The sequence below is a fragment of the Dermacentor andersoni genome, chromosome 1 (assembly GCF_023375885.2).
Source record: "Dermacentor andersoni chromosome 1, qqDerAnde1_hic_scaffold, whole genome shotgun sequence".
Lineage (NCBI taxonomy): Eukaryota > Metazoa > Arthropoda > Arachnida > Ixodida > Ixodidae > Dermacentor > Dermacentor andersoni.
Window position 1 is genome coordinate 392121230 of NC_092814.1, and position 13901 is coordinate 392135130.

The 13901-nt window shown below is 45.6% G+C and overlaps 1 protein-coding gene across 2 annotated transcripts in view; it reads right to left on the reverse strand.

Annotated features, from left to right (window-relative positions):
* Mcad (Medium-chain acyl-CoA dehydrogenase) overlaps positions 1-13901 on the reverse strand; it is a 202467-nt gene that overhangs the window by 171073 nt on the left and 17493 nt on the right. For both annotated transcript variants that reach the window (XM_050168534.3, XM_050168535.3), the window contains exon 2: positions 7406-7502. In XM_050168534.3, coding sequence (XP_050024491.1) covers positions 7406-7502 — 97 coding nt within the window. The remainder of the gene's footprint in view (positions 1-7405; positions 7503-13901) is intronic.

A 13901-nucleotide genomic window follows, 5' to 3' on the forward strand; every position in this document is an offset into this window, starting at 1 on the left:
GTCCGTGCTCCGGGGGCAGCTGTTGAAGACGGCGGCTTGCTCGGTGGTCCGGGACTACGTTGGTGTTCTGTTTGTGGTCTGGGCTGGGATCACGGCTTGTCGGGGGCGTCCTGTACATGGACGAAAAGCACCTCCACCAGATGTCACGTGGTAGTGACGGTGAAGAAAGAAGCAATACGGTGGAATACAAAACTAGCTTTTATTGGGCGAACCTGTGCCCACAAAAACAGGCTACACTTATAGCACCACGATAGCGGCGAACACGGTCGGCGATCGTCGGAAAAACTGATTAGCGGGTCAAGCGCGTCGGCTTTTATAGATCAGTCGTCGAATGTTCCAGATTAACTGATGGGACCCGCATGTCTTCCACAAAGTTCTACACCATTCGTGTCACGCGATGAAATCTGATAACACAAGGTTCGGCGACAACAGACACGCGGATAGAAGCGTCGATAACTTTCCAGAAACGTCGGATACATGCAGGCGCGTCCCTCGCTGTGCGATTACAGTTGTTAGGCGGCGAAACGTGGTTGCCCGATAAAGATAAGTACACGTGTCAATATAAGCTCAGTTCTGAATGAAAAAAAGAAAGAATTTACCCATAGAAACAATCCGTGTACTTATACGGCTGCTAACACATTCTTTTAAATCAATTTTCTTTTCGGTATTTTTTAATTGCACCCGTCGCGGCAGCTTCACGTGCATGCTCGCGCGAGCAAACGCCGCTGGCACGCTGCGAAGCATAGACGGAAACGCGCGCAGTAATAAATTTTGGTGACCGGACTTCGTGCGTAGCTTCCACAACGTTCCACCAGAGGTATGAAATGGAGTATAGACTTGCCTAGTGACATTCGACGTACGGTTGCAGTTATTGTGTTTACCACACGGCGGTGCTAAAACTGCCTAATATCTTTATGTCAACACTAGCATGGAGCACGCATAATGATTCTTGATCGAGCCACAATCGCAAAGTCGTCGAACCATAGTGTGAATATTGCACATATAATACCTCTGGCCATCTCTGGATTTGTATGATAAGCAACTTCCATGACTGTACCCCGCAGCACTGCATGTGCGCGCTTTGAAACACGGCACTTATGTTCGCGATCGTGTATCAACACTCAAAAAACCACGGGACTACTTTAGACAAGCAGCGGCAAGGTGCTTGTCATCGCGGAATTGCACCTGTGTTTACAATCCAATGAGAAGTTAGTGCTTCGGCATTCTTCCAGCAGCAAGTTCTCAGTGACACTTTAGCGCATTTTTTCTCCCGGCATTGGAACCTGCAGCTACATGAAAAAAAAAACATCAGTACCAGCTAAGATTTCTAACGCGCGAGAAGGTGCACGCATCGCTCTCGCTGTTGGCACACTCAACATCGTCGTTGCCGCCGTTGCCGCCATCGTTTTCCGTGTCGGCTGTTGGTTCGAACATGTACGGCGAAAATACAAGCTGTCCGAGACAGCGAGAACGTTCCATAATGCTTGCAACTCAGCTATGAAGACAGAACAGAACAGCGTGCTACGCTCTGAAACGGCGGCGCCGACCGGAGACTGCCGCGAAAGACGTCACAGCGGCCCCGACCAATCACAGGCAACAGCGGCGTTCGCGCGATGCCCTGAGGCGCTGGTGCGCGTTTTCTTGGAAAAACAGCCGCTTGCATTTGTTTCCGGCCTTTTTGAACCAGATGTTCGTGTTCTGGGGACTCAAAACTGTAGAATGCCGCAGAGAACTCATTTTTTTCGAAAAGTGTTTCAGCTTCCCTTTAACTGTACTGAAGATGGCATCAGCAATTACAATTCGACAGCACTTCAGTCCTAAAACCAGATTTCCTGTGTAATTTTTGTTCCCAATGTGTTCCCACACCCAGCTGCAAATTTCCGTTGGAAACATTTATCTAAAGAATGAAATGCAGCGTCGCATAGCTCTTTGAAAATGGTGCCTGGTTGTGATGACCTGTGATTTTTAAGCTGCAAGCACAGTGACCATTTTTTATTTGAGAGCTTGCGATATATTGTACTACCAGTAGGACATGACTTTATTCTCATATCTGCCAACCTGAATATTTGGAAATTCGTAAAACTATCGCGGCGGGGGTGGGGGGTGCGGCAACATTTTTTTTTTCTTTTTTTTTTTAAGGATTTGCCTTTCGCGACAAGCTTACTCACGCTTTCACAACCGCAAGTAAAATTTGTGTCTTGGAGAGTAAAGAGCAAAAACTCCACGGGGCACAATTTATTTTTGCAATGATATTGCTGTTGCCGACTTTGCCTGCTTCAGAAACTTCTCCGTGTAGGTTTGTTCAAAGCAAGTACCACTCTGGTGCCCCTTGAACATCAGCAGACTTTCGAGTGTTTTCTCACACACAGATGAGCGAAACTCCATTCGAGTTTTGTTCAGTGCTGAATATTCTCTCACATTCAGCATTGCTGTGGGGAACGGAGAGAATACGCAGCATAACCATTGAAATTCTGTGGAACCTGAGCAATCTGTCGACACTTCGAACGCTTCCTAATTGCGACGACTGCACGTCACACCTTGGCTCATTCAATATGTCGGCTGGAACCTGATATGCTTGCAAGTTGGCAAACTCGGCTTCAAGTGCGTCGATTGCTTCTTCTTTTGATTTGCCACTCTGCTAGGGTAGGATAACAGGGAACGCCATAATAAAATGATGTACGCTGTCCCAGAGCTTGTACTTGAGCAACTTCAGCCACCTTGAGATTGAAGCCTTCTAGTGGGAATTTGTGGCGAATGTAATCGCATGCTGCCGTTAAGTACAGATGTACAGCAGAGAAGAACTGCTCTCTCTCAATGCAGCTCAGTGTATCAACCACAGATTAGGTTGTGCTGCCAATGACAATGTCTTCATCACCTTTCTGGTTCTCTACAGCTCCACAGTCAACTTCCAGCAACGAATGACATGCCTTGACAACACCTAGGCACATGACTCTAGTCAGGAGATCCTCGAAAAGACGGTTCAAGAGGCTCCTAAGTACATGAATCTGAGGAGCCTGTGCCTGAAGAAGGCAGTTTGCCTTCTCAAAAAGCAGTATAACATTTTGGAGAAAAAGACAGCATGCCCTGTTTAGCTCCGATGACAAAAAAATAAAACAGGCGCTCGTCATGGGTCACATGGCTGGCTTCCCAGAATCTTTGGTATTAAGGTTCAATTATTTTGGGGGGGATTAAGGATGAGCTCCTTCCCTCTTAGCGAGAGTTTATTGCCGTCGGTGCTTTTTTTCCCGAGGCCTGCAGCAGTCTTGTGAAGATGTGTAGCAGACTTTGGGGTCAGTGCAGGATTCTTGGGGGTTTGTGAGGAAGTCTTTGGAATTCGGTATGACTCCAAAAACAAGCTCTGCTTGCTGCACTGCTTTGTTTCAGATAAAAAAAAAAAAGCCGAGTAGTGGTTACCACTGATCGACCAGCCTCTTCAAACACTTTCCCAACGACAGCCAACGTGTCGGCAAATGCTTCAACATCTTTCTGACCTTGGCGTCATGCATTTTCTGGAACTCTAAGTCGATCTTTTTGTTTCGAGCTTTTCTCTAGGTAAAAAAAAAAATGTCAACCAAAGCCTCATCAACCTTTACAGGAAGACATGAAGCTCCTTTTTGGGCAGCCAAGTTTATGAGATGGCACAGGCAACCAACCCCTATCAAACCTGGTTGAGCCTCTCTTAACACAGTAGAAACACCGTTTTTCTTGCCGATCATTACATTGGCATTGTACAAACACATAACCAACAGGATTCCAAGAGACAAATTCCAAGAGTTCATGTAGTCCAGAACCAGATTTGCAATATTGTGACCCGTCGCTACCCCTTGGATTGTCCCGAGGCAAAGAAGGCAGCTTTTGACTCTACTCATTTCTTTAATGAAATATGTCGCAACAATAGGGTAAAGTTGTGTATCCCATTGTTACGGCCATCCACAGCGATCAAAAATACTTGCTCTTTTAGAGCATCCAGCAAAGGAGTCTCCGCAATGGCAGCCATTTCCCAAACAATTGATGTCATCTTTGTTTGTCTACAGGCGTAGCATTTCACTTCTTCGCACTTGGGGAACATCTTCCGGAAAAGCAGTCCGGCACGATCGCCGACACTCAGCGGGATGTTGTATTCAATTAAAAACGCCGTAAAGAGGCGTTCTGCACGAATCACACCGAGGTCGTTGTCGCTGCATACAAAAGTTGCTAGGCTTGGCTGGCTGTCCGTGGCTCGCACGTATCCCTGAAGCTTTTTTGAAGCAATGCGGACCTTGATGTCAGACTTGCCACCGTGTGAGATGTTCACACCACAGGCACACATGGTGCAGAATCCGAACTTCTCCCCTTTCTTCGACGGCACAAAGCAGGGAAATTCTGCCTTGTATGATTTCAAAAACACTTGGAAGTACCGTAAGGGCTTCGAGCCCGCCATTGCACTGTGAAGCCGCTACAGACCCGAGTCTCACTGCGTCTGACGCGGCAGCTAGTCACACAAAAGGCAAGGCCAACACTGCAGTGACTGAAGTCCAAACCTGCGCACCCGCGTGAACAAAGGCAATAGCATGACAACATGTTTGCAGAGGTGCTATCGGCACTATCGAACTTTGGATATGGATTCGTTACCCCTCTGGTAGACGACAAAAGTCACTACAACCTTGCAGCTGCTGATAATGATACCACACATATGTATTGCCCTCTCATGGTGGCGCAAGGGTGTGGTTTTACTACATTTTCACACGTTTTTTTTTTTTTTTCACAAATAAAATGTTTTCCATAAAATTTCAAGCAAGATTTGTAAAATCGTAGGACTGCTCGAAATTCATACATTTTTATGGAAAATTCGGAAGAGTTCGCAGGTATGGTATTCTACACAAGGAAGTGGTGCGTTCCAGATGGCCAGAAGAGTAAACTTGAGAAACTACTGCAGCATGCCTCCATTCTGCTAAGATCTCGGACCTCGTGGTCTCGGCATTACAACAGTGTGTCAGCGACACAAGAGCCGTAAAATTACATTGCCACTTCTGGTGGAAAGAGAATGTGATGTTCGAAAGCTAGAATGTAACCACGAACAGTCATCAGCAAATGGCAATGCGTAAACGAAGCACCGCTAAACCGTTATCTCCACATAACGAAGTACTACTGCCGATAATTTGCAACATTGTGTAGCGGCAGTGTGTGGCGCAGCGCCCCAACTTGGGTCACATGCGACAGTGACAACGGGAATGCTTGAGCAGCAGCTGCTCCCCTAGCTGAAGGATGGTCGTTCCAAATCATTGAAATAGGCTTAATGCGCGAGATGCCGCACAGACAATCCGAAATCTTTGTGTGGTGGTCGTTAGCTCATCTTAAGGCCAAATCATTGTAGCAGCTGGAGTGGGGCATGTGCAGCTGTGCGCCCAGATTGGTTGCTGCCTTGGCACTTCGCGTTCCCCCTTTTTTTACCATGATCGGGTGTGAGACGTTCATTGCAGCAGTATGGAGGTTTAATAGCGTTCCTTATATCTGGAAGCAGTTTCAATAGGCAGGGTTGGAAAATCGTAAATGCACTGAAATGTGGTCATTATAACCAATAGATTAATATATCTTGGATCATTATAAGTAGGATCAACTGCACTGGTTTAGAAATCGGACTATACGTACAATTTGAATTTGTGACAGGGTCATTCCATGCCAAGTGTCAAAGACGTACCCCTCCACCATCTCCAATCGTCTCCTAAAAAATTACACTTGCTTTACTGTCTTCTGTGGAGTACTTCCCCTAAAATATTTGCAGAAACACTTTTGTCGTCATGCAACGCGCTTTCAAAATTTGAAGATGTCCATGGAACATGGTGCCAAAAGAAGGTTATTCTAAATGTTGTTTTGCTCTGTAGTGCAGCACAATCATGCCTGTAGAAGGTACAAGCATTTGTCTTCAATATGTAGCTGTGTTTATGGGTAACTTTGGTAGATTCGTTCAGAGACCCAAATTTTCATGAAATTTTTCCAAAATGACAAACTACTAAAGTAGAGTCTCTGTAAATGCAAATCATTTAAACAGAATTACAGCTTAAATGGAACAACATCCTCTAAATTGGTTGGTTTTCTATTTGGGTAAGCAAAAAAACTTCCTTTAATCGAAAGTCACATTTTTGCAACTTTCTCTTGAACCAGAGAATTAAGAACTAAATGATCTTTTTCAGAAAAAGGCTGGATTTGAAATCTATCTTTTGCGACAGCCGTCCGACAGCCATCCTTAAAAAGTGGTGGCGACAACTCCAAGAGAACATTTTGAGATTTTTTTATGCATAGCATGTACAGACCTGGACAGCTTTTTTAGGCCTTAACAACACACGGCAGACAAGAGAGGACAATGGGACAGAGCGCCTTTGCGGCACTGACACTCACTCTATAGACAATCAAAATTCTGTTGGAAGCCTTAGAGGGTGCCGTTCTCCCCCTGCAGGAGCACGTTATTTGGCCAGCGACTGGGGCAGTAAGAGCTGTTGATACGTCTTACTGATACAATAGAGTTTTGATACGTCGTCAGAGCCTCCTTGAAACTAACTAGCAAAGCCTAGACAATCCTGCGGCTATTTACTGCACCCAAACCATGGGACACGCTAGATGTTACATTCACTTCTGAATTTGTATTTGTTTTACTGGTCTGTCCAAGTGCTGCATGTTTCTTGTACCAATAAATTTGTATCTTCTGAAAAAACATGACAAACACACCAAAATGCCAGTTATCGTTCACTTTCATGCCCGATTGCACTTAAATTACACACAGCCACACAATGTGCCATTCTACAATACCATGAGCTGGTGGGCTGCATCATATCATAATCATAATCAGCCTGGTTACGAACACTGCAGGGCAAGGGCCTCTCCCATACTTCTCCAACAACCCCGGGCTGCAATATTCAGCAAATATATTTTTGTCACCCAGCCACATCAGAACCTTACGAAACTGTGTCATTTGTAGATAACTGGCTTCAAATAAAATACTTTACGTTAGAAGCTCACAGCGAACTAGTCAATTTGTTACAATAATTTGTCATTAAAGCTTTATCAGTTTGTTCCTACCAGACATCAAACTAAATAGAAATCTGCACCAGCCTCTGCTAAATTTAAGAAACCTTTCTAAATTAAAAATTAAAAAGAAAGGAGGGTATACCTAACATCAAAAACAAAGTTAACAGAAGCCTGCAGATATCTTGCAAATTAGTGCTACGATTGTGCATACATGTAAAAGAATTAAGTTTTTATGAGAATCAACATGTGCATTAATTGTGTTCTGAGAAAGTTATAAAACATTTATTTCAGCTGAATTGCTATCAACCGTAACAGAACTGCTAATCAAAATGTTAAAGCAGCACCCCAAACCAGACTGAGATGTAATGGCCACAATGAATCACAGACACTGTCTGGCTCTCACCGAAACAATATCCAGAGTGGCCTGCCTTGGATGCAGCAGCAGCTGCCTCGGTTGACAGTGCACGATGCTGCTGGATGGACCTGAGTGCCCGCAGTGCCTGCACATGTTACGCAATCGTTGGAAGGCTGCGCAAGGCGTGCACATCACCTTCACACAAGCTAATGACTTGCCAAGAGGCTTGGCGTGGCAGAGCAACGGCACTGAATATACTTGCCTAAACACACACAGACTTCCATGCTGAAGCTTTCCTAGCGTCAATCCCCCTTCCCTTCGCACCCACATTGAGTAAATCTCACAGACTGTCATCGTCCTCTTAACTAGAATATCAGCAACATCCATTGCACTGCACCTTCTTGCAGTTTCCTAGCATTACACCCATCACTTACAGCTTAGCTTCTTTTAAAGCTTCATCATTATCTTTGATGTTTCAGCTCCTCCATTGCTTGATAATACAGGTAGGCTACACTCATTACATACTTCTCAAGAATATTGGAAAGCTGGCAGTCACAAGTTTGCAGCACCTGCCATAGGCTCCTAAACCCTTTTTCGTCTGTCTGAAAATTTACTTCTCACTAACCCATGTGACTGCTCGGGCAGGATAAATGTATTATGTAACAGCATTAGGAGCCTAGCATTAGTAGCCTGACCACCAATGAAAAACTTTTGCTTGCCAGGCTTAGCGTTCTGCATATTATCCTTAAACTTATCCTTAGACTATGCTGTTTAAGGTGTGGTTAGCTTGCCCAAGGCTTTCAGATTTAAGCGCACTAAGACAAACAAACTTCACTTTTTACTTTCACTTTTATTGATAAATATCAAAATACATAGTCACAATAATACACAGGAAAGAGGTCCGAAAGTAAACACTGCAATCAGGACTTCCTACAAACAATTATTCCTTACCATATTTTCCTGTGTATAAGACACACTTATTTTAGCTTGGTCGGCATGATCAAACGTTTACGCAGGGCACTAAATTTCCGCAAACGCATTTTTACGAGCTGTAAATTCTACCACAATAAAATTTCATCCACCGCTCAAGGAGCAGGAAACCGAAATTTATCTTACTTCACCTGAAGTCACTCAAGGCCTCCGATACACTGTCAAAAGGTTTAGCCACTTTGGGCAGCACCATCAGTGGGCTACCGCCACAGCCTCTGAATAACTGGTATGAGACGTAAGCATCTTGAAACATGTCGATGGTGTTGCCTCTGCAACGTGGCATGCTCAGGCCGAACACACACAACAATCGCATCACGCATCACAGCCACTATCATTGTGCTTGACTATTATACTTGTATTTCTGGGCATAGGTTCACCCAATAAAAGGCTAGTTTCGTGGTTCACAGTTTTACTATTGTGTTCTTCATCGTCACTACTCTCCAGCATATCATTAAAGCTTGTTTATTTCTCTCTCTCATCATCACTACAATGTGACATCTGGTGGAGGTGCTTTTGCATTCATGTACCGGACGCCCCCATTAAACCCACACCCAAACACAACATCACCGTTGCCCCAGACCATTGAGCAAGCCACAGGTTTCATAACCTGACCCCAGAGCATGGACTTATAGCTGAAACGTCCAGGAAGGTTGTGGCCAAGCCAACTACCACCATTACTGACCAAGCATCACTTGCAGCCATTGAGCCAGCCCAGGAAACCACCTATCTTCCGCAGAGCTTCATCCGACAATGCAGAAGCCTGGCTCGAGACATTCAAAAGGGTTTCAGCCTTCAACAACTGGAAATCTGTGGGGGTCTCGTATCTCACAGGAGTACTGACTACTGCAGGCTGCATCAGCTGTTGCCTTTCGTACTATAGCGTGCCGCTGCGCGTGCACTCAGGCCACTAAAGGAGGCTACCGAGCGCTACGCACACAAGAGAACACAGTATTGCCCCGAGTTAGCAGAAACTATCTCCAGTGGCACCCAACACTACACAAATGCTCGGTCCCAGGCCAGTGCGGGAATCAAAGGGTTCCGGCGCCAACGGCAAAAATACAGAAAGAAACGCCGCTAGCATGTCACTACGGAAGCTATGGCTTTTGCACACAAACAATTCCCAGCATCAAACTTTCTGAACCACTACTGGGAACTTTATTTTTGTATACCTCCATTGTCTGTGGTCTCCCTACTTTTCTGCCACAAAACCTCAAATCGCCTAAGTTTACTTTCCAGCTGCTACCTCTAAACTCAAGGGATTCAAGAATGCCGGAGGAGACTTAACCGACAGCTGGGTAGATATCTTCACATTCTAATAAAACCTGTTTCATCCATTCCCTAGCTTTACCACAGCAAGCACATGGTTCTTCTTCCTTGGTGTACCACGCTTTATAACCATGCATTCTAAGGCATCCTGACCTTGCTTCGAAAAGTAGGGAGCTTAATTTTGAGTTATCATAAATTGTTTCTTTGCAGATTTCATTTTTCCTCTCTTATGTAGTTACTCATAGCCGGTTTCTTTTCCATTGCCACCACCCATGAGATTGTCTCAGCCTCTCTAACATTGCGTTTGATGTTCTTTGTTGCCATGTTGCTTACTATACCGCTCGCATATTGCTATAAAGCTTCCTAGTTCTTTTCCTCAACTGTGAGTCGATGTTTTTCCTGTACAAATACCTGAATACTCTCACAGCCCATTTACTTTCTTTCATATTCTTCAGTCCCAGTGGCATACTAACTGTTTCTTGAGTATATATATATATATATATATATATATATATATATATATATATACACACACTTATTTTTCAATCGCACATGGTGAACTATAGGGGCCTGAAAAATTATTTGAAATTAAATTTATTTCTTGCAACTATATGCAATCTCAAGATGATGCAGGAATAAAAGGCAATGAGGGCTTCACAGAGGTCCTCAATCCCAGTAGCAGCAGTACAGCACACATAAAAAATGCACATTTGCTACAATTTTAATAATTAAGGAAATAATTGTACTTGGTGTTTAAGTCTACAACATAAGTGTATCAATAGTTCAGGTAATAGTAGTGTCGAGGTTACACGCAACAGAGTGCAATGAACACAAATTACAATATATACAAGTAAAAAAGACAGCAGCTCTGTGTGACCTTGGAGAATTACAGCCCCATTTCCAGCGAAGCTGTTTCTTTCGAACAGTTGCAATAGAAGTTTCAGTTGCTTGTAATTATATCGCATACTTTAAAATGTTGCCAGTACATATATATTACTTCCGTTTGAAGACTTGCGCGCATGTAATGCTTTGGAACACTTCTTGTTGAAACTTTTTGAAAAGCTAGTAATTCATCAACACACATTTCTTCGCCATAACATTTAAATGGTGCCCTCCCTACCTCTCTGTACCTCCCTTCACACCCACTCACTTTCCGCTAGATTTGATATCAGTTCAGTTCACAGTTGAGTTCACTTCTTGGTTCGCAAAACACAGTGATAAAGCTCCAGATCACTTGCATGCATAATTAACGGCAAATCTCATAATTACTCCCCTGTTTTTGAAGTTTACCTACATATTGCCCATAAGGTTCCCTTTATTTTTGCCAAATATAAACAAAATGTTTTGTTTAGTTCACCAAGGACATCGATCAAACCAAGTCGAAACGTGATACGACGGCTGAAGATAGGGAAAGAAAAACGACAGTAATTATGTGCAACGCGTCTAACTGGACCAAGAAAGTAAACATTTCATGACTCATTGCACTTACCATGACTCCCCTCTCCTTTCCACAAAATATAAACCTGTTGTAACCTACAGCTAAGTCAGGACACTGAGAAGCATAGCTGATAGCAGCCATATCACACGCTTTAACACTTGAATAAGAAATTTTTTACAAAGGCTGTGTTTCATCTAACCGCGTTTAACTTCACACTGAGCATTCCATAGTTCTGCCAGGGCAGCGGGCTCAATTCTTCCCTGCTCATTAGACACACTGAAACACTCTGGAGTGCATGCATACGTAATTTATTGAGAAAGCCCCAATTACCCCTCTATTTTGAACTTCACCTACACATCGCCCATTAACTTGGCCTTACAGTCACGAAACATAAGGAAGCTGCCTCCTTTAGCTTAGTGAGGACACCAGATGAAACTAATATATTGTCACGTGGTAGTGACGGTGAAGAAAGAAGCAGTACGGTGGAATACAAAACTAGCTTTTATTGGGCGAACCTGTGCCCACAAAACAGGCTACACTTATAGCACAACGAAAGCGGCGAACACAGTCGGCGATCGTCGAAAATCTGATCTGCGGGTCAAGCGGGTCGGCTTTTATAGAGCAGTCGTCGAATGTTCCAGACTAATCGTTCGGACCCGCGTGCCTTCCACAAAGTTCTACACCATTCGCGTCAGGTGATGAAATCAGATAACGTAAGTCTCGGCGACAACAGACAGCGGATAGAAGCATCGATAACTTTCCAGAAACTTCGGATACATGCAGGCGCGTCCCATGCTGTGCGATTACATTTGTTAGGCGGCGAAACGTGGTTGCCCGATAAAGATAAGTACACGTGTCAATACCCCCCTCTTAAAAAAAGCATCGTCCCGATGCTACAAATATAAGAGAGCGAAACACTAAAGGACACTTCTTAAACATAAGTAATAAAAAAGAAACAAAGTCCAAAGGTCAGTTACGCGAAGCCACAAAGTTCGTTAACGCTGGTAGTAGGGCTTGAGTCGCACAACGTGGACTATTTCAGGTCGCGAGCGGCGCCGCTGTGATAGCGAAATACCGTCTGGCACGACCTCATAGTCCAGTGCGCCAATACGTCGGATGATCTTGTACGGTCCGAAATAGCGACGCAAAAGCTTCTCGCTCAGTCCTCGTCGGCGTATAGGGGTCCAAACCCAAACACGGTCACCGGGCTGGTACTCCACGAAGCGTCGTCGGAGGTTGTAGTGTCGGCTGTCGGTCCTCTGCTGGTTCTTGATTCGCAGGCGGGCGAGCTGTCGGGCTTCTTCGGCGCACTGGAGGTAGGTACGGACGTCAAGGTTCTCCTCGTCCGTGACGTGAGGCAGCATGGCGTCGAGCGTCGTCGTCGGGTTCCTGCCGTAGACCAGCTTGAACGGCGTGATCTGTGTTGTTTCTTGTACCGCCGTGTTATAAGCGAATGTTACGTACGGCAGGACGGCATCCCAGGTCTTGTGTTCGACGTCGACGTACATCGCTAGCATGTCGGCGAGGGTCTTATTCAGCCGCTCCGTAAGACCATTCGTCTGCGGGTGGTAAGCCGTTGTCCTCCTGTGCCTTGTCTGACTGTATTTCAGAATGGCTTGGGTGAGCTCCGCTGTAAAGGCCGTTCCTCGGTCGGTGATGAGGACTTCTGGGGCGCCATGTGGCAGCAGAATGTTTTCGACAAAGAATTTCGCCACTTCGGCTGCGCTACCTTTCGGCAGTGCTTTTGTTTCAGCGAAGCGGGTGAGGTAGTCCGTCGCCACGACTATCCATTTATTTCCGGTTATTGACGTCGGAAAGGGTCCCAACAAGTCCATCCCGATCTGCTGGAATGGTCGGCAAGGAGGCTCGATTGGCTGTAGTAATCCGGCTGGCCTTGTCGGCGGTGTCTTGCGTCGCTGACAGTCTCGGCATGTTCTGACATAACGGGTGACGTCGGCGGTCAGGCGCGGCCAATAATACTTTTCTTGTATCCTCGATAGTGTCCGGGAAAATCCGAGGTGTCCAGCGGTCGGATCGTCATGTAGGGCGTGCAATACTTCTGGACGAAGTCCTGACGGGACAACAAGAAGGTAATTGGCGCGGACTGGTGAAAAGTTCTTCTTCACGAGTAGACTGTCTTGAAGCGTGAAGGAAGATAATCCGCGCTTAAATGCCCTGGGAACAACGTCGGTGTGCCCTTCCAAATAATCGACAAGGCCTTTAAGTTCCGGGTCCGCTCGTTGTTGTTCGGCGAAGTCTTCCGCGCTTATTATTCCAAGGAAGGCGTCGTCATCCTCGTCATCTTGCGGCGGCGGGTCAATGGGGGCGCGTGATAGGCAATCGGCGTCTGAGTGTTTTCGTCCGGACTTGTATGTTACAGTGATGTCGTATTCTTGTAGTCTCAGGCTCCACCGTGCGAGCCGTCCTGAGGGATCCTTTAAATTCGCTAGCCAACACAAGGCGTGATGGTCGCTGACGACTTTGAATGGCCTGCCATATAGGTAAGGGCGAAATTTCGCTGTAGCCCAAACGATGGCGAGGCATTCCTTTTCGGTTGTAGAATAATTGCCTTCCGCTTTTGACAACGACCGGCTAGCGTAAGCTATCACGTGTTCATGTCCATCTTTTCTCTGGACCAGGATGGCGCCGAGGCCTAGGCTACTGGCGTCAGTGTGTATTTCGGTATCGGCGTGCTCGTCGAAGTGCGCAAGTACGGGCGGCGACTGCATGCGTCGTTTGAGTTCTTGAAATGCGTCGGCCTGCGGCGTTTCCCACTTGAACTCGACGTCACATTTAGTTAGCTGCGTCAGCGGCTCAGCGATGCGTGAAAAGTTCTTGACAAATCGCCTG